We start from the raw sequence: 23740 nt of genomic DNA on the forward strand, positions 1-23740 counted from the left end.
GGCTTAACTGACTTTGGTGTCGGGTACATGGGGGTCTCTGTTTTTGGGGGGTCAGATAGATGGGGGTTTGATTCGCTCTGGGTCTGACATTTCAGAGTTTCAGTTCTCTCTGAGGTCAGATAGATGAGGGAACTATTATTATTTGGGGTTTGATATGTAAATTCTCTTCGGGGTCAGATGTAAGGGGTCTCGTGTGTCTTTGGGTCTTTGGGGTTGGATATAAGGGGTCTCGTGTCTCTATGGGATCAGTTAGAAGGGGTCTCTGGATGTCTTAGGGGCTTAAGGATGGGATCTCAGTTCTGTTTGGAGGCTGGAAGGGGGTCTCGGGTTCTCATTAACGACAGATGGGGGTCTCTGTTCTCTTGTGGGGTGGACAGATGGAGGTCTCGATTCTCTCTGGAGTGTGATATGGGGGTCTCTGTTCTCTTTGGGGCAAATAGAGGTTTCTCTACTGTGGGGCTGACCTATGGGGTCTCAGTACTTTTTAGCTCGTGGATAGATGGAGTCTTGTTTCTCTTTGTTGTTTGGACAGTTGGGGGGTCTCTGTTTTCTCTGGGGGTGGATAGATGGGGGACTCGGTTCTCTTTTGGGGAATGGATACATGGGGGTCTCTGTTCTCTTTGGAGAATGGATACATAGGGGTCTCTGTTTTCTTTGCGGGTGGATACATGAGGGTCTCTGTTCTCTTTGAGGGTGGATACATGGGGGTCTCTGTTCTCTTTGGGGGTGGATACATGGGGGTCTCTGTTCTCTTTGGAGAATGGATACATAGGGTCTCTGTGTTCTTTGGGGGTGGATACATGGGGTCTCTTCTCTTTAGGGGTGGATACATGAGGGTCTCTGTTCTCTTTGAGGGTGGATACATGGGGGTCTCTGTTCTCTTTGGGGGTGGATACATGAGGGTCTCTGTTCTCTTTGGGGGTGGATACATGGGGGTCTCTGTTCTCTTTGGGGGTGGATACATGAGGGTCTCTGTTCTCTTTGGGGGTGGATACATGGGGGTCTCTGTTCTCTTTGGGGGTGGATACATGGGGGTCTCTGTTCTCTTTGGGGGTGGATACATGGGGGTCTCTGTTCTCTTTGGGGGTGGATACATGAGGGTCTCTGTTCTCTTTGGGGGTGGATACATGAGGGTCTCTGTTCTCTTTGAGGGTGGATACATGAGGGTCTCTGTTCTCTTTGGGGGTGGATACATGAGGGTCTCTGTTCTCTTTGAGGGTGGATACATGAGGGTCTCTGTTCTCTTTGAGGGTGGATACATGAGGGTCTCTGTTCTCTTTGAGGGTGGATACATGAGGGTCTCTGTTCTCTTTGAGGGTGGATACATGAGGGTCTCTGTTCTCTTTGAGGGTGGATACATGAGGGTCTCTGTTCTCTTTGAGGGTGGATACATGAGGGTCTCTGTTCTCTTTGGGGGTGGATACATGAGGGTCTCTGTTCTCTTTGGGGGTGGATACATGAGGGTCTCTGTTCTCTTTGGGGGAAGATAGATGGAGGTTTATCTACTTTGAGGCAGATCAGGGCAGACATGGGGTCTTGGTTCACTTTTGTGGGTAGATAGATGGGGTCTTATCTATCTTTGAGGTTTGGATAAATGGGGGTCTCTGTTCTCTTCGGGGGTGGATACATAGGGGTCTTGGTTCCCTTTGGGGGGTTGGCTAGATGAGATCTCTGCTCTCTTTAGAGGGTATAAAAATAGGGTCTCTGTTCTCTTTGGTATCAGATGGAGGTTTCTGCTCTCTCTGGGGGGTGGATAGATTAGGGGGTCTCTGCTCTCTCTGGGGGTAGAGGGGCGTCTTTACTATGTGTTTAGATAGATGGGCATCTTGGCTCTTTCGGGGATGGATAGATGGGGTCTTGTCTCTCTCTGGGGGTAGATACATCTGGTCTCTGTTATCTATGGGGGGATGGATTGATGGAGGGTCTGTTTTCTTTGGGGGTGGATACATGGGGGTCTTGGTTCCCTTTAGGGGGGCACAGACTTTACTCCATGTGAGGAGCTGCAGGCCCAGGATGACCAAAAACCTCCTACGTCTGGTATGAAGAGGACCCTGTTTTGGGTGGGACTGGCTCGCCGCTGTATTTTGAGCTGCTCTTCATTTAATTTCTTACTTCAAGTCATCAGGGATTAATTGCACAAACTCCTAAATTCTCAGAAAATCTGCAATTTACACAGAACGTTCATTGATATAATTTTTTTTCCTCCTCTCCCCAGTGGCTCCATCAAAACCAGTTTGTGGAATTGTGGGGACGACAGAATACGGCCAGACCATAAAACTGACTTGTAACTCAGAAGAGGGGTCTCCGGTCCCTAACTACTCATGGAAGAGCTACACGCCACAAGATGTGGAACGGGCACTACCGCAGACTGCAGTAATAGGTATCTACTCGTATAGCGCCAACATAAACTGTAGCGCTGCACACAAAGGCCAATTAAAGTGGAGTCGAGCAAGGATAAAACTTATTCCAGAAACCCCGCGCGCCGGCAGTGTCTGGTATTGCAGCATATCTCCATACCCTGGAGGCCCGCAGTACCAGGCATAGTAGTAGGGTGGCGCTGTTCTGTATCTGGGAAAATAAAATAAAAAGAAGAATGACGGGCTGTTTTAATTTGAACCCAGAATCCAAGCGCTAGATGATGATCCGTTCCACTAAGTATTGATTGTTTCCTTCCTGCTTTAGAAAAAGGAGAACTCACCTTGAAGAACATTTCGATGGAGTCTTCGGGATTCTTCCTCTGCACGTCCACCAATAAAATCGGAACGGACTTCTGTAATATCACCCTGGCCGTGACGCCACGTAAGATGCCAGCCTTCCCCTCGTCAGTCATCATTAATTAATTATAGGAACGTCCTCCTGGACAAGAGCAGGCGAACCTGAGGCACATGCCAAATCCTTCCGGAAAGCAAATATTTCCAGAAGGCAAAAATTTGGGTTCACTCCCCCCCCCAAAAAAACAAACAAAAACAAAACAAAACAAACAAACAAAAAAACAAACAAACATGTTTCTGAGGGATTGAAAAAAAAAAAAGATAAAACAACTGGGGTACAGGTACACTCCTAATGAGTGGCCCAATCTGCCCTAAAGATCAGGATTTTCTCTCCTGATTCCGAGTCGACTGAACAAGAATTTTACATAAGAAATTTGTTAATTTCCTCTTAGATTCTTTTTGGAAACCATCATCGGTTCCCATTGTGATCGACTTCTGATGTTGAATATTCCAGATTAATAGTTCTTATGATAAAAAAAAACCTGGTATCCTCTGGAGATTGAATCTTCCTTTCTCCAGGTGGTGAGAGAGAAGTTGAATCTCCAGAGGATATTTTTTTGTGTTTTGTTTTACATTAATCTGCTTTTGACCACACTTTTTGTACGAGCCATATGTCATTGTAGAAGTTTAAATCATAGATATCTCTTCTCAAAACTAGAGAGATTTAATTCTTCTAAGGTTTCCTCATAACTAGGATTCTCCATGTCCTTTATCAGTTTTGTGGCACTTCTTAGTACATTTTCTAGCTTTAGGGCATCATTTCTATGAACAGGCGGCCAGAACTGAATATTCCAGATAAAGCCGCACTAAAGTTGTAATATTACGTCCCTGTGCCGCGACTTCTTACATCTTTTAATACATAATATTCAGCTGGCTTTAGAAGCTGCTGATTGGCATTGCCTGCTGGTATCTACACGTACATCCAGATCCTCCTCTGCAAGTGACTCTTGGCTTTATTCCCCCTGGAACATATGGCCATCTTAGATGATTAATGCCCTGATAGGTAATTTTTTTTTGTTTTGTTTTTGAACAGCGTCCATGAACATAGCCTTGTATGCTGGAGTAATTGGGGGCAGCCTACTCGGAATCATAGCCATCGGTGTCATCGCCTACTGCTGCTGCTGCCGGGACCGCGACGACAAAGAGGATTATGAGATGGCGTAAGTTCTCACCAAAACCTACATAATTATCTCCCCGCCTGTAATTTCCTATGTAAATATTCAACTGAATCCATCAAATATCCACATGGAGTTTCCTTCTAATCCTGGATGTACCCAACACCCTGCATTTACCAGTAGCCAAAATGAGGATCCTTCCAACACTAGTGAAAACAAGACTTTCTCCCCGGTCACAGTATCCTCTGCTCAGTAGTCGCAGAATGCGATCTCCATTTCCACAGTAGTCACAGCACGCTCCTCCTTTTTCCCTAACAGCTGCAGCACGTCTTCCCCTCTTCCTCCTGTAGCTGCAGCACGTCTTCCCCTCTTCCTCCTGTAGCTGCACCATGTCTTCCCCTCTTCCTCCTGTAGCTGCACCATGTCTTCCCCTCTTCCTCCTGTAGCTGCACCATGTCTTCCCCTCTTCCTCCTGTAGCTGCACCATGTCTTCCCCTCTTCCTCCTGTAGCTGCAGCACGTCTTCCCCTCTTCCTCCTGTAGCTGCAGCACGTCTTCCCCTCTTCCTCCTGTAGCTGCAGCACGATTTCCCCTTTTCCTCCTGTAGCTGCAGCACATCTTCCCCTCTTCCTCCTGTAGCTGCTGCACGTCTTCCCCTCTTCCTCCTGTAGCTGTAGCACGTCTTGCCCTCTTCCTCCTGTAGCTGCAGCAGCACGTCTTCCCCTCTTCCTCCTGTAGCTGCTGCACGTCTTCCCGTCTTCCTCCTGTAGCTGCAGCAGCACGTCTTCTCCCTCTTCCTCCTGTAGCTGCAGCATGTTTTCCCCTCTTCCTCTTATAGCTGCAGCACGTCTTCCCCTCTTCCTCCTGTAGCTGCAGCACGTCTTCCCCTCTTCCTCCTGTAGCTGTAGCACGTCTTCCCCTCTTCCTCCTGTAGCTGCAGCACGTCTTCTCCCTCTGCCTCCTGTAGCTGCAGCACGTCTTCCCCTCTTCCTCCTGTAGCTGCAGCACGTCTTCTCCATCTTCCTCCTGTAGCTGCAGCACGTCTTCCCCTCTTCCTCCTGTAGCTGCAGCACGTCTTCCCCTCTTCCTCCTGTAGCTGCAGCAGCACGTCTTCTCCCTCTTCCTCCTGTAGCTGCAGCACGTCTTCCCCTCTTCCTCCTGTAGCTGCAGCAGCACGTCTTCTCCCTCTTCCTCCTGTAGCTGCAGCATGTCTTCCCCTCTTCCTCCTGTAGCTGCAGCAGCACGTCTTCTCCCTCTTCCTCCTGTAGCTGCAGCATGTCTTCCCCTCTTCCTCCTGTAGCTGCAGCAGCACGTCTTCTCCCTCTTCCTCCTGTAGCTGCAGCATGTCTTCCCCTCTTCCTCTTGTAGCTGCAGCACGTCTTCCCCTCTTCCTCCTGTAGCTGCAGCACGTCTTCCCCTCTTCCTCCTGTAGCTGCAGCACGTCTTCCCCTCTTCCTCCTGTAGCTGCAGCACGTCTTCTCCCTCTGCCTCCTGTAGCTGCAGCACGTCTTCCCCTCTTCCTCCTGTAGCTGCAGGACGTCTTCTCCCTCTTCCTCCTGTAGCAGCAGCACGTCTTCCCCTCTTCCTCCTGTAGCTGCAGCATGTCTTCCCCTCTTCCTCCTGTTGCTGCAGCAGCACGTCTTCTCCCTCTTCCTCCTGTACCTGCAGCACGTCTTCCCCTCTTCCTCCTGTAGCTGCAGCACGTCTTCCCCTCTTCCTCCTGTAGCTGCTGCACGTCTTCCCCTCTTCCTCCTGTAGCTGCAGCACGTCTTCCCCTCTTCCTCCTGTAGCTGCAGCAAGTCTTTCCCTCTTCCTCCTGTAGCTGCAGCATGTCTTCCCCTCTTCCTCCTGTAGCTGCAGCACGTCTTCCCCTCTTCCTCCTGTAGCTGCAGCAGCACGTCTTCCCCTCTTCCTCCTGTAGCTGCAGCAGCACGTCTTCCCCTCTTCCTCCTGTAGCTGCAGCAGCACGTCTTCCCCTCTTCCTCCTGTAGCTGCAGCAGCACGTCTTCTCCCTCTTCCTCCTGTAGCTGCAGCACGTCTTCCCCTCTTCCTCCTGTAGCTGCAGCACGTCTTCCCCTCTTCCTCCTGTAGCTGCTGCACGTCTTCCCCTCTTCCTCCTGTAGCTGCAGCACGTCTTCCCCTCTTCCTCCTGTAGCTGCAGCACGTCTTCCCCTCTTCCTCCTGTAGCTGCAGCAGCACGTCTTGCCCTCTTCCTCCTGTAGCTGCAGCACGTCTTCTCCCTCTTCCTCCTGTAGCTGCAGCACGTCTTCCCCTCTTCCTCCTGTAGCTGCAGCAGCACGTCTTCCCCTCTTCCTCCTGTAGCTGCAGCAGCACGTCTTCCCCTCTTCCTCCTGTAGCTGCAGCACATCTTCTCCCTCTTCCTCCTGTAGCTGCAGCACGTCTTCCCCTCTTCCTCCTGTAGCTGCAGCATGTCTTCCCCTCTTCCTCCTGTAGCTGCAGCAGCACGTCTTCTCCCTCTTCCTCCTGTAGCTGCAGCACGTCTTCCCCTCTTCCTCCTGTAGCTGCAGCACGTCTTCCCCTCTTCCTCCTGTAGCTGCAGCACGTCTTCCCCTCTTCCTCCTGTAGCTGCAGCAGCACGTCTTCCCCTCTTCCTCCTGTAGCTGCAGCAGCACGTCTTCCCCTCTTCCTCCTGTAGCTGCTGCACGTCTTCCCGTCTTCCTCCTGTAGCTGCAGCACGTCTTCCCCTCTTCCTCCTGTAGCTGCAGCAGCACGTCTTCCCCTCTTCCTCCTGTAGCTGCAGCAGCACGTCTTCCCCTCTTCCTCCTGTAGCTGCTGCACGTCTTCCCGTCTTCCTCCTGTAGCTGCAGCACGTCTTCCCCTCTTCCTCCTGTAGCTGCAGCACGTCTTCCCCTCTTCCTCCTGTAGCTGCAGCAGCACGTCTTCCCCTCTTCCTCCTGTAGCTGCAGCAGCACGTCTTCCCCTCTTCCTCCTGTAGCTGCTGCACGTCTTCCCGTCTTCCTCCTGTAGCTGCAGCACGTCCTCCCCTCTTCCTCCTGTAGCTGCAGCATGTCTTCCCCTCTTCCTCCTGTAGCTGCAGCATGTCTTCCCCTCTTCCTCCTGTAGCTGCAGCATGTCTTCCCCTCTTCCTCCTGTAGCTGCAGCAGCATGTCTTCCCCTCTTCCTCCTGTAGCTGCAGCAGCACGTCTTCCCCTCTTCCTCCTGTAGCTGCAGCAGCACGTCTTCCCCTCTTCCTCCTGTAGCTGCAGCACGTCTTCCCCTCTTCCTCCTGTAGCTGCAGCACGTCTTCCCCTCTTCCTCCTGTAGCTGCAGCATGTCTTCCCCTCTTCCTCCTGTAGCTGCAGCAGCACGTCTTCCCCTCTTCCTCCTGTAGCTGCAGCATGTCTTCCCCTCTTCCTCCTGTAGCTCCAGGATGCCTTTTTGCAACCCGTAACTGCAGCATGCCTTAACCTTGTCACTTCTGTAGTCACAGCATAGTTTCCCCTTCTCCTCAGTAGAGGCAGCATCCCTTTCCATTCTCCCCTCAGTAGTCACAGTAAGGCTTCCCTTTTTTCCTACTGTGTCACGACCCCCTGGGAGGTCTGGGGTTAGAAAATCACTACATATTGTAAAAAGCTTATCTTCCATTTAGCCTGTTTGTTTCAGATTCCATTTCCTTTGGTGCTGAATAGGTTAGTGACATCTGTTAGCCAGCTTGATTACATGTGGGGATTCCCTAACAACCAGGCAACCCCCACATGTACTTATGCTGGCTAACAGATGTAAATCATTCAGCTGCGGTGAGGAAAACGAAATCTCCGAGCAGTAAAAGATACTCGGAGGTCACCCGAGCGTGCTCGGGAAATCTCGAGTAACGAGTATATTCGCTCATCACTAGCATTTGTAGCTTTCTGTTATCCCTGTCTGTCTTATGTGTTGATACACTAGCATTTCTGTTCCAGGCCTCCTGGGGACGGGGAGGGGACGGCCTAGGGAATAACATGGGAATAGTAAGGCTGGTGGCCCAAACCTCCTCACCATTAGAGGTACCTTTGGGAGCAGGGATAGTTAGGGACCCAGTCCTAAGTTCAGGGCCCATTTCCCTAATCACAAAGTCACAGCGTGACACTCAGTAGTCATAGCATGCCTTTCCCTTCTCCCATGTAGTCACAGCATGCCTTTCCCTTCTCCCGTGCAGTCATAGCATGCGTTTCCCTTCTCCCGTGTAGTCACAGCATGCCTTTCCCTTCTCCCGTGTAGTCACAGCATGCCTTTCCCTTCTCCCGTGTAGTCATAGCATGCCTTTCCCTTCTCCCGTGTAGTCACAGCATGCCTTTCCCTTCTCCCGTGTAGTCACTGCATGCCTTTCCTTCTCCCGTGTAGTCATAGCATGCCTTTCCCTTCTCCCGTGTAGTCATAGCATGCCTTTCCCTTCTCCCGTGTAGTCATAGCATGCCTTTCCCTTCTCCCGTGTAGTCACAGCATGCGTTTCCCTTCTCCCGTGTAGTCACAGCATGCCTTTCCCTTCTCCCGTGTAGTCATAGCATGCCTTTCCCTTCTCCCATGTAGTCATAGCATGCCTTTCCCTTCTCCCGTGTAGTCATAGCATGCCTTTCCCTTCTCCCGTGTAGTCATAGCATGCCTTTCCCTTCTCCCATGTAGTCATAGCATGCATTTCCCTTCTCCCGTGTAGTCATAGCATGCCTTTCCCTTCTCCCATGTAGTCATAGCATGCCTTTCCCTTCTCCCATGTAGTCATAGCATGCCTTTCCCTTCTCCCGTGTAGTCATAGCATGCCTTTCCCTTCTCCCATGTAGTCATAGCATGCCTTTCCCTTCTCCCGTGTAGTCATAGCATGCCTTTCCCTTCTCCCATGTAGTCATAGCATGCATTTCCCTTCTCCCGTGTAGTCATAGCATGCCTTTCCCTTCTCCTGTGTAGTCATAGCATGCCTATCCCTTCTCCCCCTCCAGTAGCTGAAGCACTTTCCTCTTTTTATCCAGTAATCCAACCCATCCATTAATCACAGCAGGGTCACCCCAAGCAGTCTGTAATGGCAAGACTGCAATAGCCTGCCCACCTTACACAGGATAAACAGAGTATGGGACATTTCCAAGCTCCCCAATAATCACATCAAGGCTTTCCCTTCATCCATTGCCCTCTATTGGTGGGAAGCTCCATATAAGTAGCCGGATGTTGTAGTCGCTACCTATGGCAGTAGTCTGACAGCTTCTGCAAGGAAACATGGAGCCTGATGGTGGCAGTGATGGTTTCCAGATCCATGCATCTAATACTCAGGTGAAACTAATGCACAAAGGTCAGCCTATTTGTCAGCCCCTCCGAAACCATTTTTTTAATGAAGGGGCTCCCTTTATCAAGACTTAAGTACAAAATGCCAGTCTTGATGAATCTGGGCAGTAGTGTTTACTCCAAGTGGTACCTGGTTGGATTTTGGATGCAGCTTTGGATATGTTATGGTGGAACTCCTATGTAACAAAATTTAAATAATAAGAAATTAGAGGGCAACTCCATAATTCTTATCTTTGTAATTTCTGATTGGTTCCTAACTTAGGGACAGAGAAGAGGAAGAAGAGGAGGAACCCGAGCGGCAGCCGCAACAGAAGAAGCAAATGCAGAAGCAGCAGCCGCAACAACAACAACAGTACTATCAGGAGGAAGACGAGGATGACGATTTGGAGGACAACCCACCGCAGAAACCTCCCATGCTGCCAAAAAATAAACCGCGCCTGGTCATTGATCCTGTAGACACCTAATTGGGCAATTTATGGCTGTTTTTTATTTTTTAAAACTGGTTTGTATCAGAACTGTCATCAGGAATACGTAATCAACGGGAGGGAGCGTAAGCAGATCCCAGTTTAAGACTTTTTTTTTTTTCTTTTTTGTACTGGAAGAAAATGCATAAATTCAAATAAAGACATTTGTGGGATCCAAGCATCACTTTTTTATATTATCATGCTGCACTGGAAATCATTAGACTTTATTTGCTCTTTTTTGTTCAGGATTACATTGTTGAAATGGGTCAATTTTGACTGCCTCCTGCAGGACTGATTGGGTATTACGTGTCATGCAAGTTAAGGGGCATAATGTGTGACATAAAAGTCATGTGGCCACTGAGTGAAAACGATTGTTGCATATTTTCTCTATTGTTGGGGGAACATCCGCTTTTAGCATGGGGGGTAGAACTGAAGCCCATAGCCGTACCCCAAAAGATATTTCTTGGCAACCAATTTCAGTGGGATCTTTAGTCAGTCCAGTTTGCGGTGGACATTACATTGCTCAATTATGCTGGAAAAAAAAAAAAAAAATAGGCAGCAAACGAGTATTTTATGTTTGACCGAAAATATTTTTTTTCTTTTTGTTAAACTTTTGTTACCGTGTAAAATATCCTGTGCATATTAAAGTGTTTTAAAATGAGTGGCTACCCTTTATCAGTGTTTTTTTTTTGCATTGATATATTTTCTAACCCCTTCCTGGCTCTGCCAATTTCTGTGTTTTCTTCACCTTCTTCCAAGAGCCATCATTTTTTTTTTCTGTCCACATAGGCTTGTTTTCTGCGGGACGAGTTGTACTTTTGTAAGAAGCCATTCATTTTACCACATCGTGTACAAAAATCTCTGCCATTCTGCTATTGTTTTTTACGCCGTACAATGTGATAAAAATGACTCTCCTTATTAAACATCAGTACGTTTACGGCAATATTAAACGTATATAAACATGAAATGGCCGGTATTAGGAGATGACGTATGGACCTTCCTCCTCCGTTTGTCTCCATACCTCCAGATATCTTGTAGGATTATTTACCGGATGGACCAGTATCTTCTACAACCTAATTATAAAATGTTGTGTCAGGTGCATGGTGGGAGATACTGAACATTGGGACTTTGGTTCCCTTTTTTTTTTTCACCAATACCCCACAGGTCATTGTTGGTCTGGGGCCTGTGACCTGAACCCATCGCTCAGACCTGGTATACAGGCTCGGTCTATAATCCCTTACACCACCTTGTGCACGGTCACACATGAGCAGCTTCCAGAAGAGAGCAAGTGTGGCGTTACAGCCACTTGACATTCGGGGGATTGGCCCCTATGGATCTGCAATTTAGGCCCCATCACGTTAGGGAGGGGGAAAAAAGAACGTGCAGTTAGAAAACTACATTTCCCAGAGCAGCCTCCATCTCATCCCTCTTCAATCTCCTTCATCTCATCCTTCCTCCACCATCCTGCATCTCATCCCTCTTCAATCTCCTGCATCTCATTCCTCTTCCATCACCTGCATCTCATCCCTCTTCCATCTCATCCTTCCTTCACCATCCTTCATCTCATCCTTTCTCCACCATCCTGCATCTCATCCCTCTTCCATCTCCTGCATCTCATCCTTCCTCCACCATCCTGCATCTCATCCCTCTTCCATCTCATCCTTCCTCCACCATCCTGCATCTCATCCCTCTTCCATCTCCTGCATCTCATCCTTCCTCCACCATACTGCATCTCATCCCTCTTCCATCTCCTGCATCTCATCCCTCTTCCATCACCTGCATCTCATCCTTCCTCCACCATCCTTCATCTCATCCTTCCTCCACCATCTTGCATCTCATCCCTCTTCCATCTCCTGCATCTCATCTTTCCTCCACCATACTGCATCTCATTCCTCTTCCATCTCCTGCATCTCATCCTTCCTCCACCATCCTGCATCTCATTCCTCTTCCATCTCCTGCATCTCATCCTTCCTCCACCATCCTGCATCTCATCCTTCCTCCACCATCCTGTATCTCATCCTTTCTCCACCATCCTGCATCTCATCCCTCTTCCATCTCCTGCATCTCATCCCTCTTCCATCTCCTTCATCTCATCCTTCCTCCACCATACTGCATCTCATCCTTCCTCCACCATACTGCATTTCATTCCTCTTCCATCTCCTGCAACTCATCCTTCCTCCACCATCCTGCATCTCATCCCTCTTCCATCTCCTGCATCTCATCCCTCTTCCATCTCCTGCATCTCATCCCTCTTCCATCTCATCCTTCCTTCACCATCCTTCATCTCATCCTTCCTCCACCATACTGCATCTCATCCTTCCTCCACCATCCTGCATCTCATCCCTCTTCCATCTCCTGCATCTCATCCCTCTTCCATCACCTGCATCTCATCCTTCCTCCACCATCCTTCATCTCATCCTTCCTCCACCATACTGCATCTCATCCTTCCTCCACCATACTGCATCTCATCCTTCCTCCACCATATTGCATCTCATTCCTCTTCCATCTCCTGCATCTCATCCTTCCTCCACCATCCTGCATCTCATTCCTTTTCCATCTCATCCTTCCTCCACCATCCTGCATCTCATCCCTCTTCCATCTCCTGCATCTCATTCCTCTTCCATCTCCTGCATCTCATCCTTCCTCCACCATCCTGAATCTCATCCCTCTTCCATCTCCTGCATCTCATTCCTCTTCCATCTCCTGCATCTCATCCTTCCTCCACCATCCTGCATCTCATCCCTCTTCCATCTCCTGCATCTCATTCCTCTTCCATCTCCTGCATCTCATCCTTCCTCCACCATCCTGAATCTCATCCTTCCTCCACCATCCTGCATCTCATTCCTCTTCCATCTCATCCTTCCTCCACCATCCTGCATGTCATTCCTCTTCCATCTCCTGCTTCTCATCCTTCCTCCACCATCCTGCATCTCATTCCTCTTCCATCTCCTTCATCTCATCCTTCCTCCACCATCCTGCATCTCATCCTTCCTCCACCATCCTTCATCTCATCCTTCCTCCACCATCCTGCATCTCATCCCTCTTCCATCTCCTGCATCTCATCCCTCTTCCATCACCTGCATCTCATCCTTCCTCCACCATCCTTCATCTCATCCTTTCTCCACCATACTGCATCTCATCCTTCCTCCACCATACTGCATCTCATCCTTCCTCCACCATATTGCATCTCATTCCTCTTCCATCTCCTGCATCTCATCCTTCCTCCACCATCCTGCATATCTCATCCTTCCTCCACCATCCTGCATCTCATCCTTGCTCCACCATCCTGCATCTCATCCCTCTTCCATCTCATCCTTCCTCCACCATCCTGCATCTCATCCTTGCTCCACCATCCTGCATCTCATCCCTCTTCCATCTCATCCTTCCTCCACCATCCTGCATCTCATCCTTGCTCCACCATCCTGCATCTCATCCCTCTTCCATCACCTGCATCTCATCCCTCTTCCATCACCTGCATCTCATCCTTCCTCCACCATCCTGCATCTCATTCCTCTTCCATCTCCTGCATCTCATCCTTCCTCCACCATCTTGCATCTCATTCCTTTTCCATCTCATCCTTCCTCCACCATCCTGCATCTCATCCCTCTTCCATCTCCTGCATATCATTCCTCTTCCATCTCCTGCATCTCATCCTTCCTCCACCATCCCGCATCTCATCCCTCTTCCATCTCCTGCATATCATCCTTCCTCCACCATCCTGCATCTCATTCCTCTTCCATCTCATCCTTCCTCCACCATACTGCATCTCATCCTTCCTCCACCATACTGCATCTCATTCCTCTTCCATCTCCTGCATCTCATCCTTCCTCCACCATCCTGCATCTCATCCTTCCTCCACCATCCTGCATCTCATCCCTCTTCCATCACCTGCATCTCATCCTTCCTCCACCATACTGCATCTCATCCCTCTTCCATCTCCTGCATCTCATACCTCTTCTATCACCTGCATCTCATCTTTCCTCCACCATACTGCATCTCATCCCTTATCCATCTCCTGCATCTCATCCCTCTTCCATCTCCTGCATCTCATCCCTCTTCTATCACCTGCATCTCATCCTTCCTCCACCATACTGCATCTCATCCCTCTTCCATCTCCTGCATCTCATCCCTCTTCCATCACCTGCATCTCATCCTTCCTCCACCATCCTGCATCTCATCCCTCTTCCATCTCCTGCATCTCATCCCTCTTCTATCACCTGCATCTCATCCTTCCTCCACCATACTGCATCTCATCCCTCTTCCATCTCCTGCATCTCATCCCTCTTCCATCACCTGCATCTCATCCTTCCTCCACCATCCTGCATCTCATCCCTCTTCCATCTCCTGCATCTCATCCTTCCTCCACCATCCTGCATCTCATCCCTCTTCCATCTCATCCTTCCTCCACCATCCTGCATCTCATTCCTCTTCCATCTCCTGCATCTCATCCTTCCTCCACCATCCTGCATCTCATCCCTCTTCCATCTCCTGCATCTCATCCCTCTTCTATCACCTGCATCTCATCCTTCCTCCACCATACTGCATCTCATCCCTCTTCCATCTCCTGCATCTCATCCCTCTTCCATCACCTGCATCTCATCCTTCCTCCACCATCCTGCATCTCATCCCTCTTCCATCTCCTGCATCTCATCCTTCCTCCACCATCCTGCATATCATCCCTCTTCCATCTCCTGCATCTCATCCCTCTTCCATCACCTGCATCTCATCCTTCCTCCACCATCCTGCATCTCATCCCTCTTCCATCTCCTGCATCTCATCCTTCCTCCACCATCCTGCATCTCATCCCTCTTCCATCTCCTGCATCTCATCCCTCTTCCATCACCTGCATCTCATCCTTCCTCCACCATCCTGCATCTCATCCCTCTTCCATCACCTGCATCTCATCCTTCCTCCACCATACTGCATCTCATTCCTCTTCCATCTCCTGCATCTCATCCTTCCTCCACCATCCTGCATCTCATCCCTCTTCCATCTCATCTTTCCTCCACCATCCTGCATATCTCATCCTTCCTCCACCATCCTGCATCTCATCCTTCCTCCACCATCCTGCATCTCATCCCTCTTCCATTTCATCCTTCCTCCACCATCCTGCATCTCATCCCTCTTCCATCACCTGCATCTCATCCTTCCTCCACCATACTGCATCTCATCCCTCTTCCATCACCTGCATCTCATCCTTCCTCCACCATACTGCATCTCATTCCTCTTCCATCTCCTGCATCTCATCCTTCCTCCACCATCCTGCATATTTCGTCCTTCCTCCACCATCCTGCATCTCATCCCTCTTCCATCTCATCCTTTCTCCACCATCCTGCATCTCATTCCTCTTCCATCACCTGCATCTCATCCCTCTTCCATCACCTGCATCTCATCTTTCCTCCACCATACTGCATCTCATTCCTCTTCCATCTCCTGCATCTCATCCTTCCTCCACCATCCTGCATCTCATCCTTCCTCCACCATCCTGCATCTCATCCTTCCTCCACCATCCTGCATCTCATCCTTTCTCCACCATCCTGCATCTCATTCCTCTTCCATCTCCTGCATCTCATCCTTCCTCCACCATACTGCATCTCATCTATCTTCCATCTCCTGCATCTCATCCCTCTTCCATCACCTGCATCTCATCCTCCCTCAACCATCCTGCATCTCATCCCTCTTCCATCTCCTGCATCTCATCCCTCTTCCATCTCCTGCATCTCATCCTTCCTCCACCATCCTGCATCTCATCCTTCCTCCACCATCCTGCATCTCATCCCTCTTCCATCTCCTGCATCTCATCCCTCTTCCATCACCTGCATCTCATCCTTCCTCCACCATCCTGCATCTCATCCTTCCTCCACCATCCTGCATCTCATCCCTCTTCCATCTCCTGCATCTCATCCCTCTTCCATCACCTGCATCTCATCCTTCCTCCACCATCCTGCATCTCATCCTTCCTCCACCATCCTGCGTCTCATCCCTCTTCCATCTCCTGCATCTCATCCATCTTCCATCTCCTGCATCTCATCCCTCTTCCATCACCTGCATCTCATCCTTCCTCCACCATCCTGCATCTCATCCCTCTTCCATCTCCTGCATCTCATCCTTCCTCCACCATCCTGCATCTCATCCTTCCTCCACCATCCTGCATCTCATCCCTCTTCCATCTCATCTTTCCTCCACCATCCTGCATATCTCATCCTTCCTCCACCATCCTGCATCTCATCCCTCTTCCATCTCATCCTTCCTCCACCATCCTGCATCTCATCCTTCCTCCACCATCCTGCATCTCATCCTTTCTCCACCATACTGCATCTCATCCATCTTCCATCTCCTGCATCTCATCCCTCTTCCATCACCTGCATCTCATCCTTCCTCCACCATCCTGCATCTCATCCCTCTTCCATCTCCTGCATCTCATCCTTCCTCCACCATCCTGCATCTCATCCTTCCTCCACCATCCTGCATCTCATCCCTCTTCCATCTCCTGCATCTCATCCTTCCTCCACCATCCTGCATCTCATCCTTCCTCCACCATCCTGCATCTCATCCTTCCTCCACCATCCTGTATCTCATCCCTCTTCCATCTCCTGCAACTCATCCCTCTTCCATCACCTGCATCTCATCCTTCCTCCACCATCCTGCATCTCATCCCTCTTCCATCTCCTGCATCTCATCCTTCCTCCACCATCCTGCATCTCATCCTTCCTCCACCATCCTGCATCTCATCCCTCTTCCATCTCATCTTTCCTCCACCATCCTGCATATCTCATCCTTCCTCCACCATCCTGCATCTCCTCCCTCTTCCATCACCTGCATCTCATCCCTCTTCCATCTCCTTCCTCTTCATCTCATCCTTTCTCCACCACCCTGCATCTCATCCCTCTTCCATCGCCTGCATCTCATCCCTCTTCCATCTCCTTCCTCTTCATCTCATCCTTTCTCCACCATCCTGCATCTTATCCTTCCTCCACCATCCTGCATATCTCATCCCTCTTCCATCACCTGCATCTCATCCCTCTTCCATCTCCTTCCTCTTCATCTCATCCTTTCTCCACAATCCTGCATCTTATCCTTTCTCCACCATCCTGCATCTCATTCCTTTTCCATCTCATCCTTCCTCCACCATCCTGCATCTCATCCTTTTCCATCTCATCCTTCCTCCACCATCCTGCATCTCATGCCTCTTCCTTCTCCTTCATCTCATCCTTTCTCCACCATCCTGCATCTCATCCCTCTTCCATCTCCTGCATCTCATCCCTCTTCCATCTCCTGCATCTCATCCCTCTTCCATCTCCTGCATCTCATCCCTCTTCCATCTCCTGCAACTCATCCCTCTTCCATCACCTGCATCTCATCCTTCCTCCACCATCCTGCATCTCATCCCTCTTCCATCTCCTGCATCTCATCCTTCCTCCACCATCCTGCATCTCATCCTTCCTCCACCATCCTGCATCTCATCCCTCTTCCATCTCATCTTTCCTCCACCATCCTGCATATCTCATCCTTCCTCCACCATCCTGCATCTCCTCCCTCTTCCATCACCTGCATCTCATCCCTCTTCCATCTCCTTCCTCTTCATCTCATCCTTTCTCCACCACCCTGCATCTCATCCCTCTTCCATCGCCTGCATCTCATCCCTCTTCCATCTCCTTCCTCTTCATCTCATCCTTTCTCCACCATCCTGCATCTTATCCTTCCTCCACCATCCTGCATATCTCATCCCTCTTCCATCGCCTGCATCTCATCCCTCTTCCATCTCCTTCCTCTTCATCTCATCCTTTCTCCACAATCCTGCATCTTATCCTTTCTCCACCATCCTGCATCTCATCCTTTTCCATCTCATCCTTCCTCCACCATCCTGCATCTCATGCCTCTTCCTTCTCCTTCATCTCATCCTTTCTCCACCATCCTGCATCTCATCCCTCTTCCATCTCCTGCATCTCATCCCTCTTCCATCTCCTGCATCTCATCCCTCTTCCATCTCCTGCATCTCATTCCTCTTCCATCTCCTGCATCTCATCCTTCCTCCACCATCCTGCATCTCATCCCTCTTCCATCTCATCCTTCCTCCACCATCCTGCATCTCATCCCTCTTCCATCTCATCCTTCCTCCACCATCCTGCATCTCATCCCTCTTCCATCTCCTGCATCTCATCCTTCCTCCACCATCCTGCATCTCATCCCTCTTCCATCTCCTGCATCTCATTCCTCTTCCATCTCATCCTTCCTCCACCATCCTGCATCTCATCCCTCTTCCATCTCCTGCATCTCATTCCTCTTCCATCTCATCCTTCCTCCACCATCCTGCATCTCATCCCTCTTCCATCTCATCTTTCCTCCACCATCCTGCATATCTCATCCTTCCTCCACCATCCTGCATCTCATCCCTCTTCCATCTCATCCTTCCTCCACCATCCTGCATCTCATCCTTCCTCCACCATCCTGCATCTCATCCTTCCTCCACCATACTGCATCTCATCCATCTTCCGTCTCCTGCATCTCATCCCTCTTCCATCACCTGCATCTCATCCTTCCTCCACCATCCTGCATCTCATCCCTCTTCCATCTCCTGCATCTCATCCTTCCTCCACCATCCTGCATCTCATCCTTCCTCCACCATCCTGCATCTCATCCCTCTTCCATCTCATCCTTCCTCCACCATCCTGCATCTCATCCCTCTTCCATCTCCTTCATCTCATCCCTCTTCCATCTCATCCTTCCTCCACCATCCTGCATCTCATCCCTCTTCCTTCTCCTTCATCTCATCCTTCCTCCACCATCCTGCATCTCATCCATCTTCAATCTCCTTCATCTCATCCCTCTTCCATCTCCTTCCTCTTCATCTCATCCTTTCTCCACCATCCTGCATCTCATCCCTCTTCCTTCTCCTTCATCTCATCCTTCCTCCACCATCCTGCATCTCATCCATCTTCAATCTCCTGCATCTCATCCTTCCTCCACCATCCTCCATCTCATCCCTCTTCAATCTCCTTCATCTCATCCTTCCTCCACCATCCTGCATCTCATCCATCTTCAATCTCCTGCATCTCATCCTTCCTCCACCATCCTCCATCTCATCCCTCTTCAATCTCCTTCATCTCATCCTTCCTCCACCATCCTGCATCTCATCCCTCTTCCATCTCCTGCATCTCATCTTTCCTCCACCATCCTGCATCTCATCCCTCTTCCATCTCCTGCATCTCATCCTTCCTCCACCATCCTGCATCTCATCCCTCTTCCATCTCATTCCTCTTCCATCTCCTGCATCTCATCCTTCCTCCACCATCCTGCATCTCATCCCTCTTCCATCTCATGCATCTCATTCCTCTTCCATCTCCTGCATCTCATCCTTCCTCCACCATACTGCATCTCATCCCTCTTCCATCTCCTGCATCTCATCCCTCTTCCATCACCTGCATCTCATCCTTCCTCCACCATCCTTCATCTCATTCTTCCTCCACCATCCTGCATCTCATTCCTCTTCCATCTCCTGCATCTCATCCTTCCTCCACCATCCTGCATCTCATCCTTCCTCCACCATCCTGCATCTCATCCTTTCTCCACCATCCTGCATCTCATTCCTCTTCCATCTCCTGCATCTCATCCCTCTTCCATCACCTGCATCTCATCCTTCCTCCACCATCCTGCATCTCATCCTTCCTCCACCATCCTGCATCTCATCCCTCTTCCATCTCCTGCATCTCATCCCTCTTCCATCACCTGCATCTCATCCTTCCTCCACCATCCTGCATCTCATCCCTCTTCCATCTCCTGCATCTCATTCCTCTTCCATCTCCTGCATCTCATCCTTCCTCCACCATCCTGCATCTCATCCCTCTTCCATCTCCTGCATCTCATCCCTCTTCCATCACCTGCATCTCATCCTTCCTCCACCATCCTGCATCTCATCCCTCTTCCATCTCCTGCATCTCATCCTTCCTCCACCATCCTGCATCTCATCCCTCTTCCATCTCATCTTTCCTCCACCATCCTGCATATCTCATCCTTCCTCCACCATCCTGCATCTCATCCTTCCTCCACCATACTGCATCTCATCCCTCTTCCATCACCTGCATCTCATCCTTCCTCCACCATCCTGCATCTCATCCCTCTTCCATCACCTGCATCTCATCCTTCCTCCACCATCCTGCATCTCATCCATCTTCCGTCTCCTGCATCTCATCCCTCTTCCATCACCTGCATCTCATCCTTCCTCCACCATCCTGCATCTCATCCCTCTTCCATCTCCTGCATCTCATCCTTCCTCCACCATCCTGCATCTCATCCTTCCTCCACCATCCTGCATCTCATCCCTCTTCCATCTCATCCTTCCTCCACCATCCTGCATCTCATCCCTCTTCCATCTCCTTCATCTCATCCCTCTTCCATCTCATCCTTCCTCCACCATCCTGCATCTCATCCCTCTTCCTTCTCCTTCATCTCATCCTTCCTCCACCATCCTGCATCTCATCCATCTTCAATCTCCTTCATCTCATCCCTCTTCCATCTCCTTCCTCTTCATCTCATCCTTTCTCCACCATCCTGCATCTCATCCCTCTTCCTTCTCCTTCATCTCATCCTTCCTCCACCATCCTGCATCTCATCCATCTTCAATCTCCTGCATCTCATTCCTCTTCCATCACCTGCATCTCATCCCTCTTCCATCTCATCCTTCCTTCACCATCCTTCATCTCATCCTTTCTCCACCATCCTGCATCTCATCCCTCTTCCATCTCCTGCATCTCATCCTTCCTCCACCATCCTCCATCTCATCCCTCTTCAATCTCCTTCATCTCATCCTTCCTCCACCATCCTGCATCTCATCCCTCTTCCATCTCCTGCATCTCATCCCTCTTCCATCTCATTCCTCTTCCATCTCCTGCATCTCATCCTTCCTCCACCATCCTGCATCTCATCCCTCTTCCATCTCCTGCATCTCATCCCTCTTCCATCACCTGCATCTCATCCTTCCTCCACCATCCTTCATCTCATTCTTCCTCCACCATCCTGCATCTCATTCCTCTTCCATCTCCTGCATCTCATCCTTCCTCCACCATCCTGCATCTCATCCTTCCTCCACCATCCTGCATCTCATCCTTTCTCCACCATCCTGCATCTCATTCCTCTTCCATCTCCTGCATCTCATCCCTCTTCCATCACCTGCATCTCATCCTTCCTCCACCATCCTGCATCTCATCCTTCCTCCACCATCCTGCATCTCATCCCTCTTCCATCTCCTGCATCTCATCCCTCTTCCATCACCTGCATCTCATCCTTCCTCCACCATCCTGCATCTCATCCCTCTTCCATCTCCTGCATCTCATTCCTCTTCCATCTCCTGCATCTCATCCTTCCTCCACCATACTGCATCTCATCCATCTTCCATCTCCTGCATCTCATCCCTCTTCCATCACCTGCATCTCATCCTTCCTCCACCATCCTGCATCTCATCCCTCTTCCATCTCCTGCATCTCATCCTTCCTCCACCATCCTGCATCTCATCCCTCTTCCATCTCCTGCATCTCATCTTTCCTCCACCATCCTGCATATCTCATCCTTCCTCCACCATCCTGCATCTCATCCTTCCTCCACCATCCTGCATCTCATCCATCTTCCATCTCCTGCATCTCATCCCTCTTCCATCACCTGCATCTCATCCTTCCTCCACCATCCTGCATCTCATCCCTCTTCCATCACCTGCATCTCATCCTTCCTCCACCATCCTGCATCTCATCCTTTCTCCACCATCCTGCATCTCATCCCTCTTCCATCTCATCTTTCCTCCACCATCCTGCATATCTCATCCTTCCTCCACCATCCTGCATCTCATCCCTCTTCCATCTCATCCTTCCTCCACCATCCTGCATCTCATCCTTCCTCCACCATACTGCATCTCATCCATCTCATCCCTCTTCCATCACCTGCATCTCATCCTTCCTCCACCATCCTGCATCTCATCCCTCTTCCATCTCATCCCTCTTCCATCTCCTGCATCTCATCCCTCCTCCACCATCCTGCATCTCATCCTTCCTCCACCATCCTGCATCTCATCCCTCTTCCATCTCATCCTTCCTCCACCATCCTGCATCTCATCCCTCTTCCATCTCATCCCTCTTCCATCTCCTGCATCTCATCCCTCTTCCATCTCATCTTTCCTCCACCATCCTGCATATCTCATCCTTCCTCCACCATCCTGCATCTCATCCCTCTTCCATCTCATCCCTCTTCCATCTCCTGCATCTCATCCCTCCTCCACCATCCTGCATCTCATCCTTCCTCCACCATCCTGCATCTCATCCCTCTTCCATCTCATCCTTCCTCCACCATCCTGCATCTCATCCCTCTTCCATCTCATCCCTCTTCCATCTCCTGCATCTCATCCCTCTTCCATCTCATCTTTCCTCCACCATCCTGCATATCTCATCCTTCCTCCACCATCCTGCATCTCATCCCTCTTCCATCTCCTTCCTCTTCATCTCATCCTTCCTCCACCATCCTGCATATCTCATCCCTCTTCCATCTCCTTCATCTCATCCCTCTTCCATCTCCTTCATCTCATCCCTCTTCCATCTCATCCCTCTTCCATCTCCTTCCTCTTCATCTCATCCTTTCTCCACCATCCTGCATCTTATCCTTTCTCCACCATCCTGCATCTCATTCCTCTTCCATCTCATCCTTCCTCCACCATCCTGCATCTCATCCTTTTCCATCTCATCCTTCCTCCACCATCCTGCATCTCATCCCTCTTCCTTCATCTCATCCTTTCTCCACTATCCTGCATCTCATCCCTCTTCCATCTCCTGCATCTCATTCCTCTTCCATCTCCTGCATCTCATCCTTCCTCCACCATCCTGCATCTCATCCCTCTTCCATCTCATCCTTCCTCCACCATCCTGCATCTCATCCCTCTTCCATCTCATCCTTCCTCCACCATCCTGCATCTCATCCCTCTTCCATCTCCTGCATCTCATTCCTCTTCCATCTCATCCTTCCTCCACCATCCTGCATCTCATGCCTCTTCCTTCTCCTTCATCTCCTTTCTCCACCATCCTGCATCTCCTTCATCTCATCCTTCCTCCACCATCCTGCAATCTCATCCCTCTTCCATCATCTCATCCCTCTTCCATCTCCTTCCTCTTCATCTCATCCTTCCTCCACCATCCTGCAATCTCATCCCTCTTCCATCATCTCATCCCTCTTCCATCTCCTTCCTCTTCATCTCATCCTTCCTCCACCATCCTGCAATCTCATCCCTCTTCCATCATCTCATCCCTCTTCCATCTCCTTCCTCTTCATCTCATCCTTCCTCCGCCATCCTGCATATCTCATCCTTCTTCCATCTCCTTCATCTCATCCTTCCTCCACCATCCTGCATCTCATCCCTCTTCCATCTCCTGCATCTCATCCCTCTTCCATCACCTGCATCTCATCCCTCGTCCTCCTGATGCTCTTACCACAGACCCAGCTCCGCCATTCCTTGCGGCATGCTCTCGCTCACCCGTCAGGGTGGTTGTCACCTCTGCCTCCTTGGCACTGGCCGGAGTGGTGGAGCGCTTCGTACTGGCACAGCCCGGTTTGCTCTGTGCTTAGATTGGTTTTGAGTTGCCTAATTTTAGCCCCCATAATAATTGCAGGCTAGGCAAGACCAGCTCATGGACTTATGAGCAAGAATTAGAGGTTGTCCGCTGCTTTGTGATGACCTATCCTTTTGCTAGATCAATGTCTGATAGGCCGGAGTCCAATGCCCGACTCCCGCTGATCGGCTGTTATATATCGGCGGCGGCCGCCCAGAAGTTCTCGCTGGCGATGCGGAGCTGGCAGTCTTTAGTCCTCTTCTGGGTCCTATCAGCACATGGCCAACTCCGCGAGTATTTCCGACTGGCGATAACAGCTGAATGGCAGGGTGATGGCCAATCAAAAAGTAGTGGACAACCTCTAAGTACATATTTTTTTTTTTATTCCCCTCTGGACCACCCCTTTAGTCCTGGGAAATTTTTTTCCCCCTTCCCTTCTTTCAAGAACCATCAGGCTATATTGATGAAAAAATAAAGTTAAGGACTTGTACCTTAGCATGACACCATTCATTCTACTTCATAGTGTACTGAAAAACGGGGAAA

General features: G+C 50.1%; 1 protein-coding gene across 1 annotated transcript in view; it reads left to right on the forward strand.

The window, feature by feature from the left end:
• GPA33 (glycoprotein A33) overlaps positions 1 to 10278 on the forward strand; it is a 30693-nt gene extending 20415 nt beyond the window's left edge. The window contains exons 4-7 of the mRNA XM_069760597.1: positions 2216 to 2380; positions 2683 to 2799; positions 3805 to 3931; positions 9416 to 10278. Coding sequence (XP_069616698.1) covers positions 2216 to 2380; positions 2683 to 2799; positions 3805 to 3931; positions 9416 to 9617 — 611 coding nt within the window. The 3' untranslated portion in view covers positions 9618 to 10278. The remainder of the gene's footprint in view (positions 1 to 2215; positions 2381 to 2682; positions 2800 to 3804; positions 3932 to 9415) is intronic.
• The last annotated feature ends 13462 nt before the right edge of the window (positions 10279 to 23740 follow it).

This window comes from Ranitomeya imitator, chromosome 3, assembly GCF_032444005.1.
Source record: "Ranitomeya imitator isolate aRanImi1 chromosome 3, aRanImi1.pri, whole genome shotgun sequence".
Taxonomy (NCBI): Eukaryota; Metazoa; Chordata; class Amphibia; order Anura; family Dendrobatidae; genus Ranitomeya; species Ranitomeya imitator.